Raw genomic sequence first — 19,713 nt, forward strand, 5'->3', positions numbered from 1 at the left:
TAAATTACAGTTATTTACTGTATTCTTAGTAGGCTAACTAATTTATATACATTTTTACTACAGTATATAAATTAGTTACTTAATGTATTCTCAGTAACTAATTTATTTTCAACTGTGATTTGTTACACAGGTGGCAAATCCAGGTCCAGAAAGTAAAAACCTTGCCACAGTTTGGCTTTAGCCCCTTGTGCTAGCTAGCGAGCTCCCTAGCGAGCTCCCCAGGTGCTCGGTTACCTGCTAGGGAGCTTGCTAGCTAGCACAAGGGGCTAAAGCCAAACTGTGGCAAGGTTTTTACTTTCTGGACCTGGATTTGCCATCTTTGATTAGTTATTTACTGTATTTGAAGTAACTTATATACAGTAAAAAATAAATAAAAATAAAATAAAAAAATACAGTAATATGCTGTCAGATTTTTATAGTAACTGAGATTTTACAATAATTCGCTCAATAAACAGGTTGCTGTAGAGCTCTTATTTTTTAACTGTTTCTACCTTGGTGACATGTGATTAAGTAGACACTACAGTGAATGTGGATGTTATATTGCACACCCTATTCATGTTTTCTTCAGGGCTGACAAACAAACTAACAAACAATTCACTGGCAACATGAAGCCGCATTCATTTCCCATTTAAACACTGGCAGCTGTACCAAATGGTCATGCAGGCCTGTAAATTTCAGCCTAAAAAGCTACTCTTAGTCTGTTTATAGTCACACCCATTCAAAGACAGCTGCGGTGTCTCTGTGTGATGTCCGGTGTGGCTGTTGATGCTTCAAGTCAGGCGGCAGCAACAGTGCAGCGTGTCCCATCTGCTTGCGCAGCAAACCGTGAACAACATAAACTGACCAGTAATTATTAAAAAACTTAAATCATCCAGCTGCCTGCAAGCTTGCTGTTTGACACATGTGATCGAGAGCTAAGGTGTTTATAGGGGACATTCTGGTAAGCTGCAGCTTGAGGGCTTTTTCCGCTCAGTGTGTGAACAACACTGGAGCGTTGCAAAGTCTCTTGCGAGAGGCTGGCGCGAACACTCACGGTAAAATGAAGTACGGCAGATTGCAAAGGAACTTTACAGCATTCTTATTTCAGTAACAGCATTCCTTAATGTGCAATTCATCTCGAGTCTGAGCTGCAGAGCAAAATAAAAGCTGAAAGTACGACTTCAGGGTTCCAGCTTATAGGTCTCAAGGGAATGCACCACAGCTATGCAATAAAACAAGTCGAGCTGATGCGCGTAAGGTGGAATTGTGAGGTAAGGCGAGGGAGCAATATGAGAAGTGCATGATTCCAGGAAGAAGAAAAAAAACCTGGGTTATTGGAATTAAGGATTTACCGAGTTTTGTTAACCAGCAGCTCGCTTTCATGGTACCATTCCAGAGCAGGAGGTGGCACGGCCGTGAACTGGCAGTGGAACACAGCTTCTTCATTCCTCAGAACCACCTGGTCCTCAGGAGTGACCACTGGTCGAGGAAAGCTCTTATCTAGAAAAGTGGTAGACAAACATATTCATGATTACATCTGCAGGCATCGGGCACTACCACATCTGTGCACTTATTAAAAACTGCCAACAGCAGAGCGGGCCCTCGGGTGCTGGGATGTGTCAACACTTCAGGGGCCTCCAGGTAGACGTAATTAGGTCACTGGACTTTTCATTGACCCCTGGCTTATCAGGACAATCATTTTTTTATGGCAGCTGGAGCACATAATGGGACTGACTGTTGTATGGGAGGAAAATCCCAATACAGTAGTCAAACTTACAATTTGATGAACCATGTAAAAGTTGTTTTTAATAACACCCTGGAATTAATTCAATACTTTTTAATAACCGTTTTAATAGCTTCTCAATGTATATATATATATTTTTTTAAATTAACTAACTAGGAATCATGAGCCTCTTAAACCCCACTTGCTGATACAACCAAATTTAAATAGAGACAATCACTGACTATCACATCAATATTGATTGCCGAACGACAGGGTATCCTTACGGCCTTGACACATTCTTGTTGTTGACATTTTCAATTTGTGATTTTCAGTGCACCTTCTCTTTTAGCACAGTGGTTTGGCAACTGCGGCCCGGGGACCCACGGGGGTCCATGAGCCCTAATTTGGGGCCCTGTATCGTTTGAAAAAAATGCAAATAATAAAAGTGCACACCTACATATGGGGACTAGTGCTCCAAAAAAAAAAAAAAGACTAAATTAGTTACACATTCCTACTTTTACTTGAGCCAATTAGAAATTCTGATATGTACAGTATGCCAGAGTAAGAATCTTGGTCATTGCACAGTGTCAAGCACTGTGCAACATTTCTAGCTCTCTCACACTTTTTTTTTTTTTTTTTTTTCACCTTGGAAGCACATACGTTGGGTCAAAAGGTCAACATGTGGCTAAATAAATGCTTTGCAAAAAATACAGTAAATGGGCACCATGCTTTTGGCAATGTTCAAAGCAATTGATTCCACTCACGTTGTGTGAATTAAACTCACTAATTACTTTTTTTTTGTTGAGAAACAGTCGCTAGTGCAGTCACTAAATATAGCAACCAAAAATCACTCAACTGGCATCACTGACTGTACTTTTGTAATCTAGCTACTCTGTTTGCAGCCTTTATGTTAATGGGAGCAGTGCAGATTAGCTAGCAACAATGGAGAAATATTGGATTAAAAACGTGTTCTAAAAAAAGAGTTTAATTGGGTCTACAATTTTGAGGGGCTTATTTATGCTATTATATAGACTGCTAATATATATATATATATTTAAATGGCATGGTCTACATGCTTTAATGGAGATGTTTTGAAACACAGCATTAATTTTCTTGGTTTTATTTTCTTCAGCCAGTTGGGGAAAGCCAGTAAGGCTTTCCAATGAGCAGGCATGGCAGGAGAGGGAAGACATTTGCAGTGGTATTTATGACTGCTCACAAATATGACTGAAACCTTATATTTTTTCCATTTTGCTTAAAATTTTTTTTTTTTTAAGGAAACACTGTGAGATTTCCCATACAAGACAACTCATTTACAGTGTTCATTTAGTTTATACAACTATCATCAGCAAAAATTCCCAGTTGCCACATAAGAGTTTGAATTTGTAAAATTAAAGAGATCAGGGTTTTTTTTCATTTCTGGTTTGCTACAGTATATGGCCAGAAGTATCTGAAAGTCCATAATAGCCTACAGAACACTCTTAACATACAGTTGACCCACCCACCCAAGAACTTCATCAAATCTGTCAAAAGTGCCTCAAAGTGAAACCCTATGGCAGTAGTAAGGGCGGGTATAGGGTAATCGGAAACTCAGCAATTATCCATCCTTCCTCCACCCAGGTGCTAGCATTGTGTGTGTGTGTGTGTGTGTGTGTGTGTGTGTGTGTGTGTGTGTGTGTGTGTGTGTGTGTGTGTGTGTGTGTGTGTGTGTGTGTGTGTGTGTGTGTGTTGCAGGTGGCTAATTAGTGTGATGCAGGCATCAGGTTTCCCAGACAGATGCTGAATGTACTGTATTTCTCTCTGTGGCATACTGGAGATAACACAACTGTCACACAAACACACAACAATTGAGAAAAATTATGACAGGAGCAAGCAGAAATACAAATACACTCATGATGCATAACATATGAGCTTTTTTTTTTTAAATTATATATATATATATATATATTTTTTTTTTTAAAGAGTACAGCATAAGCCTGCTTATATTAGTCTGCTCCAATGTCAGTTATTCTCCGCATTAACAGTGTGCTTCTTAGCTTTATTTCATGCCAGCTTGTACAAACTGCACGTAGTGCTCACCTATTATATTGAGAGTGAAGTTACTGTTGCTGCAGACGTGGCCCGCTGCGTTCTTGGCGCAACAGTAGAACAGACCGTTGTCATCTGGAGTGGCGCTCTTGATTGTGAGTGTCCGTTCCTTGTTGTTGATCTGATGGCTCTTCTCAGTCAGTTTCACGCCGTCTTTGAACCACTGGCAGGTGGGCCTGAGAGGAGGACGTGAAACAGGGATGAGTAGAAGGCGGTGAACACGAACAAGAAAAAAATGGAACACTAGGGCTATGACAGAAGGAACTTCTTTTTGTGTTTTACCATCCTTGATAGGTGAGACTCACCGTGGGTGTCCGTCAATGTGACAGCGAAGCGTGACGGGGGCTGAGCTCTCAATTTCCCCTTCTGAGATGGGCTCCTTTAATGTCACGCCACCACTTTCTAACCCTGCAGCGGCAGAACGAAAAACAGCAGAGATTTCAAGTGGGGGATGGATAGACGAGAAGTGTTAAAATGATTGTGAGGATAATACACTGAGTTGAATTGTCTGCTGTTATTCATCGTCATGAGATGTTTATGACACAATGGGCCTCCAAAAACAACAACAGAAAACGAATGGATAAAACTACACCCAATGTGATGTTAAACACATTGATGTACATTGGCTGTAATTCCTCCAAACTTGTCCACACAACAAGAAGGCAAAAAGTATCATTGGGTATATGAAAAGCTACAATGGAATGTCACTGGATAGTCCAACACAGAAGTCAAAACAGTAGTAATTTATTAAATGATCATTCCTCTCCCTATAGTCGATTCACAAAACACAAATGTGAATTTTTTGCACTTGTCATTGACAACTGACTTTTTCATGTTCTTTCAAAAGTTAGCTACAATAGTGACTTCTACCTTGAGGAAAATAAACCGACTCGTACTGTCTTCCTGTTTCAGACAGCAAAGGGAGGACTGAAAGTCATAGTAGAGTGTCATGAAACATGATCGATTATGTCACAGATGAAAGTGAACATTGTAGATGGAAAGAAATCAATCCTCAGTTACACCTGAATGCATGATGTGGAAAAACCTAGGGTTTTACCTAGAAGTAGGGCTGAACAACTTATCTTTAAAAAAAATAAAATAACAATCACAATTCCAGACAATGTGATTAAATGATTGCCAAAGCTTTGTTTTAGTTTTTTTGTAACACTTCTGACTTCCCCACACTCTGTCGTATTAACTATTTCACACACAAGCGCCATCTCCCTCCTCTTCCGCCATGCTTATCAATCACAAGTGGCATGCAACTTTATTTGGCTCTTAAAGTTTGAGACAGCGCAAGTAAAAAAAATTGTGTATTCGTACCTGTTTGAGGAGTAAATTTGCTGATTTAAAAAAAAAAAATTCTTCAAGATTTTTAGTTTTTGAAAAAACTTCTGCTCTATACTTCAGACCATTTATCAGAAGGTATGTAACAATAACGGCAATATCGTGATATCGTGATATTAAAACTTCCACAATATCGTCGTCGTCATGTCACGAAATTAAAAGCAGCACAACTGTTAAGTTATGTTGAATTTACGTTTGTGCAGTTCTAGCACCCTCTGGTGTTTTTTGTTGTTGGTGCAGTTGAATTTTCACAAGGCATGTTTTGGCCCTTCTATGTTTAAAATACACGCTAATGGTCAGATGAAGGGGAACGCAATGTCAATATGCGGAGGAACTCAATGTGTGTGTGCATTAGCAAGTACAAACCCAATTCCCAAAAAGTTGGGACACTATAGAAATCGTGAACAAAAACTGAATGCAATTATGTGGAAGTGCCAAATTTCCATATTTTGTTCAGAATAGAACATAGATGACAGGTCAAAAGTTTAAACAGAGAAAATGTATAATTTTAAGAGAAAAATATGTAAATTTCATGGTGACAACAAATCAAAAAAAAGTTGCAACAGGTAGCAATAAGAGGCTAAGTCAATTGCACCTATAAAAAAACAGCTGGAAGACCAATGACCACTAACGAGGTCCATTGGCAATTTGATTGGAGTATAAAAAGAGCTTCTCGGAGTGGCAGTGTCTCTCGGAAGCGAAGATGGTGGAGAAATATCAGAAAGGTGTTTACCATCATCCAAAGATTCAGAGAATCTGGAACGATCTCTGTGTGTAAGGGTCAAGGCCGAAAAAATCATACTGGATGCCCATGATCTTCGGGCCCTTAAACGGCACTGCACCGCAAACAGGAATGCTTACTGTAAGAAAAATCCCAGAAAGGGCTCAGCAATACTTCCAGAAAACATTGTGGGTGAACACAATCTACCGTGCCAGCCGCCGTTGCCAGATGAAACTCGACAGTACAAAGAAGAAGCCATTTCTAAAGCAGACCAAGAAGCGCAGGCGTTTCTCTGGGCCGGGGTTATTTCAAATGGAGTGTGGCAAAGTGGAAACCTGTTTTGTGGTCAGACGAATCACGATTCGAAGTTCTTTGTGGAAAACTGGGGCGCTAGATCATACTGACTAAAGAGGACAAGGACAACCCAAGTTGTTATCAGCACTCAGTTTACAAGCTTGCATCTGTGACGGTATAGGGTTGCATGAGTGCGTGTGGCATGGGCAGCTTCCACATCTGGAAAGGCATCGCCAATGCAGAAAGGGATATTCAGATTGGAGAACAACATATGCTCCCATCCAGGCATCATCACTTTCAGAGGAGATCTTGCATTTCTCAACACGATTATGCCAGACCACATGCAGCACCAATTACAACATCATGGCTGCATAGGAAAAGGATCCGGGTATTGAAATGGCCCGCCTGCAGTCCACTTCTTTCACTTATAGAGCACATTTGGCGCATCATAAAGGGGGAAGGTGCAACAAAGAAAGCCCAAGACAGTTGAACAGTTAGAGAGACGCGTGTTAGACAAGAATGGGAAAGCATTCCTGTTTCTAAACTTGTCTCCTCGATCCCCAGACGTTTGCAGACTGTTGTAAGAAGAAGAGGAGATGCCTCACAGTGGGGAAAATGGCCTTGTCCCAACTTTTTTTTTTTAGATTTGTTGACATTATGGAATTTTAAATCAATATAGTTTTCCCTTTAAATGATACATTTTCTCAGTTTAAATTTTTGACCTGTTCTCTATGTTCTATTCCGAATAAAATATTCAAATTTGGCACGTCCACGTAATTGCATTCAGTTTTTATTAACAATTTGTATAATGTCTCAACTTTTTGGGAATTGGGTTTGTAAGTGCCTCAACATTAAGTGTTATTCGAGACGACGCCAAGTTGTTTATATGTATTGCTGTGATGTACAAAAGCACAATATAGTTATTTTTTTTTTCAGTAAGAGTTTTAATTTTTTTAATTTTATTTTTTATACAATACTGTGCTTCTTTTTTATATTGCCAACCTCCCCTCAACATCGTGATAATTATCATATCGTATCGTGATGTTTGGATATTGCTACATCCTTATTTATCAGTAATATTGGGAAAAAGAGAGGAGTCGATATTTACTTCCCAAGTCGACTTAGGCCTGGTACATTCAAATTAGTGTCAAATTATTACACATAATTGCATATTAATATTTGACAGAAAGCAGAAGTTCTTGCTTTAGATTCAGCCATATACACACGCTATACACATGAACATTACATTCTTTGTAATTGTGTTTCATTGTATTTGTATACCAGTTTCTATGTTGCTGACATTACTATGGCCTTTGGCTGACTAGTGTTAGCAGCTACCACTGTTTATATCACCTATTAAATATGCATGGCATCACCTGAGAGAGCAGTGGAGAGGCAGCAGGAAGCAGATTGTCGACAAAGGGCAGAGGAGGCGCTCGAGGGAGAACTGTCAAAATGAATATGCTCTCGTTGACTAGCCTAAACCCACCTTGTATCAGAGCCAGACAGTAATCATTAGACAACCAAAAAAGTGTGCATATCTCACTAAAGTTTACGTACGTTTGTTTGTGTGCATCTGTCAAGGACATGCACACAGTGATGAGTGAGATGCAGCCCACGCTACAGTAAGAAAGGGGAATGATACAAGCGCCCTTAAGCGTGCTTGCTGTGTGCGCAGGACTGAAAGTCTTTGACAACTATGCTAATTGTGTGGCTCAGTCAAGGTTGTGTCAGTGAAGAGGAGTCAGGTGAAGGCTACAAAGACCTCAGGCCAGACACAGTGAACTTTTATTGGTGCAAAGCAAGCTTTGCAAAAACAGAGGAGTAAACACCGAGTGTGAGAAATACTTCAATGCAATGACTGTCATCAGAGTTGAACCTTGTTTGCAAATAAAGGCAGTTGTTTAAACCTGCCCAGAACAACAAGGGGGTGGTCTTACACGGGTGGTACAGTATATGAGCTTCACTTTCCTATGACTCGGTGTTTATTTTTTCGCAATGAATAAATAAAGTGACTCAACCAACAGCCTTAAGAGACCAGATTTAATATATTAAAATTTGCCATAAACTGTTCCTACAAGGTTGGCGAAGCACATAATTGTCCCAAATATCTTGGTATGATGAACTAAGGCCAACCACTGATTGATTGTTGTGTTCCAAGACCGTCATCATTTAAAGATAAACGTGCAGCAAGCGTGTGCATGTGGCGTAATCATGGCCCACCACTGACCTCTAAATACCGAAAGGCATTTATATTCACAATCACAATAAACCATTGACACAACGGGCCTCAATTCAGCCATTCTTTTATTTTGTTCTAGATTGAACTAGATTTCTTGACACTTGCACATTCTAACACTTAAGTCCTTAGCTCAGGTTTCTCCAGCTGTCCACTTGACAAACAGAAGGCAGTCTTTCATAACCTATTAAGACGGACACATACTTGCTCATAATCCGCCTCAGAATGCATGACTAAGTGTCTGAGTGAGTGTGCGCATGCATGGCCTTAAACACCATAATTAAGGGTGTATAATTATTATTACCTAGGAGGAGGAACAGGAAGCCAGACCAACTCAGGAATGATTAAGATCAATTTAGACACCCTTATCATTATCGTTATCGTGTGAGCTCATTCGTTGCCATTTTTACTGAAAGAGGAATGGCAGATTGTGTTACACAGGCAATGTATTCTGGGCTTTTTATATGTCTGGCAGTACCATATGTTTATGTAAATGCAGGTTGGACCCGTGCTGTGAGATGGCTAGATAAATAAAAAATGAAGACGGCCGGGGAAAAGTGAAGTGTAAGATTTGATCAGCTGTGCTTGACAAAGGCCAACAGGCCGACGCTTCAAATTCGGGAGATGATGTCGCTGTCACATGGTGCACAGGTGTGAGGCTGATGAGCAGCTGCAGTTTGTCAGCCCATGTGAAAATGTAAAAAAAAAAAATGAGGATGGATTGGATGGACAAGATGAGAGCTAGATGTCTCAATAGCACAGCTCCTAATACAATGTAGCTTAGGGACACTCAAAGTGATTAGTGCAAGATGACGGGCAAATGTCGCCTGTAGGACCAACAAACGCGCTGACAAAAGGCGAGGCATGGCCCCGAGTCCCAACGCTTCTGATGGACGCGGTCCCGCCATGGAGACCCAATGACCAGGCAGGTCAAAGGGACAAAGGGGGGGCTGAACCCCTATTAGTGAACACAGAGGGGGATAATTACTCTGAATAACTCTCAACTGGCAGGATTTGCTTACCCTCCATTGAGAGCAAGATAAATTAACTCTCTCCCTCTTACCAGAGGCCTAGGGGGTGGGGGGGTCAGGGGATAAAAACCTAGTGGTACAGTACATGTAGACCCCCCCCCCCTCTATAGCTCATATTTACTACTATGCACGCAATGTAGCATACACATGAGTGAACACACGAGCAGAATTAGAGCCAGAGGGGGTCTTTAAAAGCTGCGTGTGGTTTTATCACCCGTTAAATGTATGTTGGGGAAATATGAGAGCATTTGTCATAACATGGTCTGATCTATGTAAAGCGATCCACAGAGAGAAGCCAACCTGCATATCTTGACAGAGACAAATGAGTTGATACACAAAAACAAGCATGGCATACAAATTAATGCTGGAGGACTTAATACTGAAAGCTACTTGATGACTGATTTAGCTATACGGATAAGGGAACATCTACATTTCAACACACTAATAATACATAGTATTTAGTTAGTTATCAGGAGCATATGCACATTGTAATAGTTATCTTGCATGAAGTCGTACAGGCTCGATTTTCACAATTTTGAAGCCTCCATTCACATACTTACAAGGTTGTGTTTGAATTATTGAAATTTGACAGGATTTTTAAAGAAGTCAACCCAAAAAGTGTTTTTTATAATAATATGCTGTATGGGCCCCCACTAGTCTAACAAGACATTCTGATTAATATTGATTGCATTTGTGGAATATGAGTCAAGCAGCAAAATCCACCCGTTTCTATCCATCTCTGGTGGGACGGCCATTTTGCTTCTTGCTGTCGACTGAAAATGACATCACAGTTGCTCAGGGCTCGGGTAATGATCAATAACAGCTTCACTTGTTTATTTAATGAGTTTAATCATGTTACGTTCACAAGCTGAGCCGTGATTGGTCGTTAGCTGAGCCCTGAGCAACTGCGATGTCATTTTCAGTCGATAGCAAGTGGCAAAATGGCCAAAGTCTGAGATGGATAAAAACAGGCGGATTTTGCTGCTTTATTTATTACTAGTGGGGCTGTATAGAAAAAATTATTGTAAAGAACATTTCGGGTTGACTTCCTCTTTAACAACCCAAGAAACATTTATTTTAATTTTACAGGGTCTGTAAGTCAACTGGAGGTTGGCCATCTTCCTAGAACAGATTATGTTTGACCTTGAAGTTTTCACTGTACTGTTACAGGACTGCACTGTTATTCTATGGAGGTAAATTTGGTGCAAAACTAACTTGTGCAAAAAATGTGTACCTGTAGAAAAAAGTCTAAATTTGTATCTGTAAAAGTCGTGATTTGTATCTGTAAAAAAAATGTGTGCCTGTAAAAAAAAAATTTGTGTCTGTAAAAGAAATGTGTACCTGTAAAAAAATTTTTTGTGTCTGTAAAATAAATTTGTACCTGTAAAAAAAAAATTTGTGTCTGTAAAATAAATTTGTACCTGTAAAAAAAAAAATGTGTATGTGTAAAACAAATTTGTATCTGTAAAAACAAATTTGTACCTGTAAAAGTCATGATTTGTATCTGTACAAAAAAAAATTTGTACCTGTACAAAAACTATAAATTTGTATCTGTAAAAGTTGTGATTTGTACCTGTAGAAATGACAACTTGTAGTCAAAGAAGTCGCCACTAGGAGTCACAAGTGGGTTTTCTGCTGCTGTACTGTGACGTGAGTTTTGCCCCAATTGTTGCGCTACAAATGTAGCAAAACTAATTTGTACTTGTAGAGCGCCTGATTTGTACTTGTAAAGAAGGGGGCGGGCTCTGGTGCAATGAAGGGTTGTTTTGACCAATCAAGTGAGAAGGATTTGAGCGGATTGGAGCGCAACCTCATTGGTTTAGCGAACGACGGTGGCGGGACTCGCGGAAGGATACAAGCAGGACACATCGTCGCCAACCAACATACATATTAAGAATACTTCTTAATATGTATGTTGAGGAAGAATACTTCAGTATTTTTAATATGTATGTTGAGGAAGAATACTTCAGTCGACTGAAGTATTCTTAATATGTATGTTGGTTGGCGACGATGTGTCCTGCTTGTATCCTTCCGCGAGTCCCGCCACCGTCGTTCGCTAAACCAATGAGGTTGCGCTCCAATCCGCTCAAATCCTTCTCACTTGATTGGTCAAAACAACCCTTCATTGCACCAGAGCCCGCCCCCTTCTTTACAAGTACAAATCAGGCGCTCTACAAGTACAAATTAGTTTTGCTACATTTGTAGCGCAACAATTGGGGCAAAACTCACGTCACAGTACAGCAGCAGAAAAACCCACTTGTGACTCCTAGTGGCGACTTCTTTGACTACAAGTTGTCATTTCTACAGGTACAAATCGCAACTTTTACAGATACAAATTTATACTTTTAATACAGGTACGAATTTTTTTTTGTACAGATACAAATCATGACTTTTACAGGTACAAATTTGTTTTTACAGATACAAATTTGTTTTACACATACACATTTTTTTTTTACAGGTACAAATTTCTTTTACAGACACAAATTTTTTTTTTACAGGCACACATTTTTTTTACAGATACAAATCACGACTTTTACAGATACAAATTTAGACTTTTTTCTACAGGTACAAATTTTTTGCACAAGTTAGTTTTGCACCAAATTTACCTCCATATTATTCTTCACACCTCACTTCAATGCAAAAGTACCGGTACTGTCGGTCAAAACCTACCAAGATATACAATGAAGGAATTAATGTTGTATCAATGACATGTATTCTCATTATTCTAACGACAAGCAACGAATTTAAAATGTTCGTGTAAAAGGCTAACCAGTCATGTGTAAATATCATTGAAGAATGCCTCGAAGCCAGCAATGTGCAGCCACTGCATTGCATTGTCACATCAGTGATTTGGCCTACAACATACATAACAATCTTATAAATGTTGGTGTTTTTATATAAGATTCAACATTCATAAATAGTCAAGTGGTTCAAAAATTGTAGTATGTCTCAGTGGCATTTTTAGTGAAAACCTGTCTGTCTGGAAACTGCAGATACAAAAGCAACATTCTGTGGCAGTATAACTATTGGATGGCACTTAACATCCTACATAATCTATGCACCATTGGCCCATCTACGTCAAACTAAAACAATGAAACTGACCGAGTGTTTTAGTGATCTGGGTGGGCTTTTTAACTGGTTTAATCTTTGCACATTTATTTACACTATGTGAGTAATGCACTTTGTTGTTCAAAAGGGATTACACTAGTCTATAAACAAGTGGGGGGTTGATGTCTCTAAATCTTCTGCCTGTCATCCAATGCATGGATATGTTAATGACACCAGATATAGTTGCTGACTAAAAGTGTCATGGTGTTTTGTGTTTAATTACAACTCTCCCTGAGTATGACAGACTGTTTTGCATTAGGGGGTCTTGTTTTATCGTAATTACTAGGGGTGTGAATTGCCTAGTACCTGGCGATTCGATTCGTATCACGATTCGATTTGATACAGATTAATCCCGATACGAATCCATAAATTGATTGTTGCGATTTTTTTTAAAACTCAAATTTAGAAAATACTAATCAGTAAACTTGTACATGTACACTGTAAGATTTGTATGAAAATGTATTTATTTATCTGAAACTTCAGGCTTATAACTGTGAGCCACTTTATTTAACAAACAATCTGTTTGTTTGACCAGCACTGAAATAAAATATTAAGTCTTAATGTTCCATTAATATAACATTCTTCCATCCTTAATGTGTGATTCCTAACCCTAAGTAAGACGTTTTGTTGAATATTCCCATAAAAAAGTTATGTTTAAAAATCGATTAGGCCGCATATCGAATCGATTCGAGAATTGCGCGCTGTAATATCGCGATATATATTGCCGAATCGATTTTTTCTAACACCCCTAGTAATCACCCTTTGAAAACGGACTAATGACATAGATAGAAGGTAAAAGCAGCTCCGTAATGTCCAGAATAAGACACAAGGGAAAAGAGCATGATGAAACATAGATTTTTTTTAAGAAGCAAGAGACACATGCTTGGTGGCACTCAGATCCATTTTCAATTGTGCAAAGAAGAGGAAGCCTCAAAAAGAAAGGAAACAAAGCAGAACCATTCCCTCCGCTTTTAGCCGCCACCTACACTGCAACTTTTGTCTTGCATTTCTCATCCAGAAACTGGACACTCATCTTATTTGCCATCATGGAACCCTGTCAACTGGTCATTTTCACACAGAAAAAATAGGTGTTTTCTGGCCTGAAATGGAACACTTACATTTGATATTGAAGGAGGCGTTGGTGGAGTGGCGCATCTCTCCCAAGACGGCGTTTTCTGCTACACACTCAAAATTTCCTGCATCCAGTTGACGGTCCACAGTGATAAACTTGAGATTGCTGCCCTCCTGGTAACGCCTCTCGCTGTTTTCCAGCGGCTGGTCATTGTGGAGCCAAAAGTAAGTGATGTCGGTGGGATCGCTGACTTCACAGCGGAGCATGGCGCTACGGCCATGCAGGGCATCCTGAGACTTGGGCTCCCTGGTGAACTGGATGCCGGCAGCCTGGATGGATAAAACTGAGAGGAAGAAAGAGGGACAATAAATAACAGGGACAATTTGTGTGAGAACACAGTGGTTCTAAACCTTGTTGGAGGTACTGAACCATACCAGTTTCCTATGTGCATTTGCCGAACACTATTGAAAAATAAAATTATTATTATTATTTTTCTAATTCAAGACATAACTAGTTGTGCTGGAATAGAATTGCTCAACTTGGCATTGCAAATCAGGCAGTGACTCCCATCACTAAACTCAACTCTATATAAAGCACTTTAAAATAACCACTGATGTTTTCTTGGGGCAGCAGATGCCGTGAAAACAGTAGAGGCCCCAGAATTGAACCCTGTGGTACACCATACGTTCCCGTTAAACATGTGAATTCATACTGCACCAAATTCACTGCAGCACAGATAGGCCAAGCAATGTAACGTGATCACCTGCAACCAATGATGGCCAAGCTGGGCATATCGTCACAACATATGAATTGGGTGTGTGTCTTGACCTCTGCCGAATCCCTGAGAGTGACTCTAACCACAGAAGAACTACAGAAAATGTTGTAGTTTATGATGCTGTGTGTGTTCCAATGCAACAGGGCTTTTCTTGACATTTGATAGGCTAAATGTCAACCTCCACCCCTGATGTCGCCGGCCGCTGTGCGCACTCCCTTCCCTAGTCCGCGGATAAATAGTAATCACTGGATGATTGACACCACCAACTCCCGTCCCTGATAACCAGGCTTCGCAGTTCTTCTAGGGGAACCCTGTATGTCACATGCCGTCAGTTTTCAATGTTAGCTCTCCAGTGTGACATCAATTTGCACACACATCCTCACGCACACTTGAATCTTTCATGACTCGTCTACCAGGACTGTGGGATACATGTTTCCGCTCTATTTAACCACATCTCACTGAAGGGAACCGAAAGACTGAACACTGAACCAAAACTCCAAGAACACGATACAACCATTATCATTTTAATGTGCTATACTATTTTCCTTGGTGGCAGTGGAATTAGTTTAACCTGGAACAGAGGACGTGAACTGAACGAGTCTTGCAGAGAGTAAAAAGTTAGTTAAAAAAACTGATGGTTTTACTTTGTTTGAACTCTATCAGTAACCTCTCTTCGTGTTCGAACACCAACCACAATGCACCGCTATCATCTGTCACGGCAGTCCTCATCGGAAAGCTAGCATACCTGATGTCAAGTTTGTTATCATAAGGAACGCTCCACTGCTAAGAGTCGATGGAGCGTACCTCCAGCAGTGTGTGGGCGTTGTGTGTTATGGGGGAGGGATGTGTTTCCACACATATTGAAAAAGTGGAGCCAAGCCACAGGAGAAATCTTGCAATAATGTTAAATCAAGAGCTTGTTGAAGCCAAGGTATTACCTCAATGTTTGACCCTCACCAACATGGTAGCAACTTCACAGCACAAAGATCATACATTACTTATGGTATAGAAGAAACAGTACCATTCTTCCTTTGCTTATTTTCCCATATTTGAATGGCATTAGCTGTGACGCAATAAAGCCCTTAAGCTACGTATTTCCGTTACACCGTTTGCTTTAAAAAGCAACAACTGTGGCACTGTTTTTTTGGCATTCAGGTCTGGAAGGCAAGTGGGTTAATCTTTGTGGAGGTCACAGTCTAGTGAGCTTTTCTTCAGTGGCAATTTAAGTGTGGCAGGCAGATTTACAGATACCACAAGGACACCCGTTGCCAGATAATTGACTATTAGCAACATTTCTCCCCTCAAGTTGTACCATCTGTGAAGTTGCAGTTATGTTATACTTGGACTTTAGATGGTTATATCAAAATTGTGAGAAAATCTGGTGACAAGAATCGGTATGTATTGGCCTATACTAACAACATTAAGTTTTGTACATAGAGGAACAAAAAAGTATAGCCTTATAATGGTGAATTTGATCTGTGTAAAATTAGGAAGAGTGAGCATCCAAACATTCACTTCAAACAACAATAGTACGCCCTCGCTCGATGCCAAGCACACCGCTGAGTTATGAGACAGCCAAGTTCCCCCAAGCTAAGCCAACTTGGCAAGGTTTTCATACATGCAAAATGATATTCTGTGTGCCATGTTAAAATGCAGCGGAAGAGCTGCGGAATGACATTTACTTCACACCTGTTCACGTAACATGTCTGTGTATATAAGTGAGAGTGTGTTCCCGAGTGCACAAGGGGGAATGACTTTCGGGAAAAGTCCCTGTAGAGACAGACAGCACATAAGAGATGATGAGGTGTTTCCGCCAACCACATGATGACTGACGAGAGGAGGAGAGTGATGAAACGTAGGGAGGCACCGTCTATCACATCAGAGAATGTCTAACAAGTTCAAACCAGGAAGAAGGGCAGGCGCCATGACCTACCTACATCTTTGAAACACACTGAATGAAGCCCTGCTCGTCTCATAGCGACACCCACAAACACACTTTAATAATATACATAATATACTGTAAATGCATACAGAGAAGACCCAAAGTATTCATTGGTGACATAGACCAAGCACACACATTGCAAAAATCTGTGAATAATTAACAACCATTCTGCAGTGTCAGTGAATAAAACTATTCTTTCTTTGCCTATGCAACCGGATCGAACTCTGTAATGTGGCTCATGCGTTCCCATTGAACACGTAGTGAAAAAAGAATGCTTGGCCTGAGTGCACAGAGGGACACAGAGATAAGCAGTACAAACAACATCTTAACTTCTGAGGGAGCTTCAAAGTGAGGGAGTTGAAAGGAAATTTTGGGTGATAAAGCGGAATCAAATAAGGAATATGACAGATCTTTTTTTTTAATGTTCTGAAAATGAGGTAGCGCCAGAAAAATGGTTGTCAAGCTGTCATTCACACTGTTTTTCAATAATGTCCAGATTTCTACGTTCAGCATGCAGTTGACCTTGTGAAAAAAATATTGTATGAAGTCTGTGTCACGTAGAAAATGTGAAAAATCAGTATTAAAAATTAGATGAACATTTCTAAACACTCAAGCAGAGTTGCAACTAAGAGCTATTTTAATAATCAATTAATCTGTTGATTATTTTGTTGATAAATATATGAATCTGTTGTTTTTATTTTAAACGTTCATTTCTACCTCTATGCAATGTTTTGCTTAACACAAGTCATCTAAATTCCCCAAATCCCTCATTTATTGAAGAAAAGTTGTTGTCAAAGTAAGTAAGCCTTCAACGAGAGTGCAATGGTGCTAATCACAGCTCATTTGGGAACTGAGGCAGCAAATAGCATACACACTTATAATAAGTAAATAAAATGCCTTATATTACGATTTAAAAACTGAATCCACTCATTTGTGGTCAACTGATAGTGAAGTCCTAGTTCCATGCAATCAAAATGAGTGTGGTTCAGTTATAACTTTAGGATGCCTTCCAGGCACCCCTCGTAGGCCACCCTTGCAACTACCCCTCCCCTTTGTTTCCTTAATCTGCTGCTATGGTGACCCAAAGCCCAGGAAATTAATGGATGGGAAAATTGGCTTTGCAACTACAAAAGCTGAGTGGTTACTCCTGGCTATTATAGAGATCAATATGCACTTTCCGGGAATTGTTTACAATAATACACTAATGCACCGGTGAGAGAAGCAGGTCCAATGCAATATTCACATCCAGAACGATGAAGGTAACTGACAACAAAGTGGAAGTAAGGAAGTAGGTTAAAGGCTGATGGCTGATGCTGAGAGGATAAAATGTCTGCGCACGGGGATTCTCCTCTTCGATTCACTGCGGCGATGACCCCATTAAGCTCGTCTTGGCTGGCTGAAATATCAGGTGGAAGTCGCCCTCAAGTCAGCTTGATGCATGAACTCAGACTGTAAAATGATCAGCATGAGCCACTACATAGTTTAATGATGCCTGTTAGCAAACACTGACGTTACTGAGTTCATGTATTTGAAAATTGGAGAGCATCACAAACAAAATTTAATTTATATAAAAAAAAAAAATCAGCATGGAAGAAAAGTAAGAGGATGAGTTTGCGTCAGAGGTCATACTGAATTTCCTTGTTAAGCGGTTGGTTACGTTTTTGCTTGATATTGATTCACAATGGCTGCACAGGGTTGTTGCTCCTATACAGTTGTGGCTGGGGAAATTAATACAGAACTTGTTTGTAGTACAGTGCTTCACATAGAAAAAAAATGATTCTCGCTCAATGACCTGTGCTCGTTTGACTCAAGTCCAGGGAGTAGTTTGCCTTTGGCCCAAAGTCAGCTGGGATAGACTCCAGTCCCATCCAGTCATGACCCTGAACATGATAATTAGCATAGGGAAGGGATGGATGGACTCACTGCTCTCTTCATTGTGGAGACAATTGGAATAAGGATGATTATGGCAGGTGAGTTTCCCAGTGACAAGATGGTGCAACAGAATCTTGGCTTCACAGAAATAAAGCATGCCAATTCATTGACTGGCATAACCACCGTGGCTGTGCTCAGATGTTTATCACAAGGACAAGTCAAATCCATTAGACCATTGTTTACACCAGCGGCAGCAGTGTTACATATCCTGTCAAGTACCAATAATATAAATCATTCACATAGATTTTCTGCCAGTGATAACAGCGAACGACCACCAACGATGATCATGTTTACATTTTTAGATAAAATGACAGTAAGAGACCAGACAACAGATCTTTCCTGAAATGCACGAAACAAACAACCTTAGCAAATACTAAACATAAAAGGAGCACCTAATTACACTTCTTCACAACAATATTCAACAAATCCAAGAACTACCTAAGCAGAGGCAAACATCTTTCTTTGTTTTATGCCTTTTAGGAGGTAGGACAAGGGGCTTTTACTGTGAGCAATGAAGGGAAAAGATCCTGTCCATTTGTCTGCATGCACAGGAACGCTAATGCACACAGCTCTGGGAACTATTCTCTCTTTTCAAGCATCTAGCAGCTAGAGTGCCAGGAGCAGTGGACAGGATAGTGAACAACATGGTAAAGGAAAGACGACATCAACTGCCTGTGGCCAATTAAATTATTACTAAGAACAGTGATACTCAAAAAAATAATAATGAGAAGATGTTTTTTATTTAGATCTAAAAAGAAAAAAGAAAAACAGTAATTTGATGCTTCGGAATGATCATAATTCCATAATCAAATCAGAAATCTAGCCTGGACTGTATTTTCAGAGAAGCCACAGACCATCCGTCACTCCAGGCAAGGGCAAAGTGAGTTTCCGAAAGCTAAAAGAAAAACCTCAGATGAAAATTGTTGATAGCTTCATCCTCAGATAAAAGATGAATTGGAGTGGGAATGAAGGGTAACATCATGGAAGAAACTGGAGCCTACTGGCATATCTTTCACGGCCTGACAGCAAACCAATGCAAGCGTGTGTACATCACGTGTGTGATGGTTGGCAGTTATATGGTCTAATATTCTATTGGAAACCCCCTAAACACAACAATAACTGGGTATGGCTACTCACTCATTGGGTCAACTGTATCATGGATGGCTCCTATCCATCCATCCATCCATTTTTTTTGCATGAAATATTTTTGGGCTGTTGTGTTCCAATTGTTAGTAAGTGCTTTCTTAGCCACCAACCTCTAGCCAGCACTGTAGTTTCCTCTAAGCAGAGTGTCAACATTGGCTTGGTACTTCCAGCAAGAACCTCACAAAGAAATCACCAGAGCATGAAGCTGAAATGTAGCCCAAACAAAGAGGTCAGGCGCCCTTATTTATCTTGACAGCAGAGACGTTGAACAGGAAACAATCAGACCAGGTACACTGTCTTTGTCAAGCCATTGTGA

The 19,713-nt window shown here is 40.0% G+C and overlaps 1 protein-coding gene across 1 annotated transcript in view; it reads right to left on the reverse strand.

Moving 5' to 3' along the window:
* The window catches only part of ptk7b (protein tyrosine kinase 7b), a 64,422-nt gene that overhangs the window by 13,873 nt on the left and 30,836 nt on the right, over positions 1-19,713 (reverse strand). Inside the window, exons 2-5 of the mRNA XM_086093752.1 lie at positions 13,649-13,945; positions 4,096-4,198; positions 3,782-3,966; positions 1,332-1,479 (exon numbers count right to left, since the gene is read on the reverse strand). Coding sequence (XP_085949878.1) covers positions 1,332-1,479; positions 3,782-3,966; positions 4,096-4,198; positions 13,649-13,945 — 733 coding nt within the window. The remainder of the gene's footprint in view (positions 1-1,331; positions 1,480-3,781; positions 3,967-4,095; positions 4,199-13,648; positions 13,946-19,713) is intronic.

The sequence above is a fragment of the Leptonotus elevatus genome, chromosome 13 (genome assembly GCF_054856555.1).
Source record: "Leptonotus elevatus isolate MCC_2025b chromosome 13, RoL_Lele_1.0, whole genome shotgun sequence".
In the NCBI taxonomy this organism is placed as follows: Eukaryota; Metazoa; Chordata; class Actinopteri; order Syngnathiformes; family Syngnathidae; genus Leptonotus; species Leptonotus elevatus.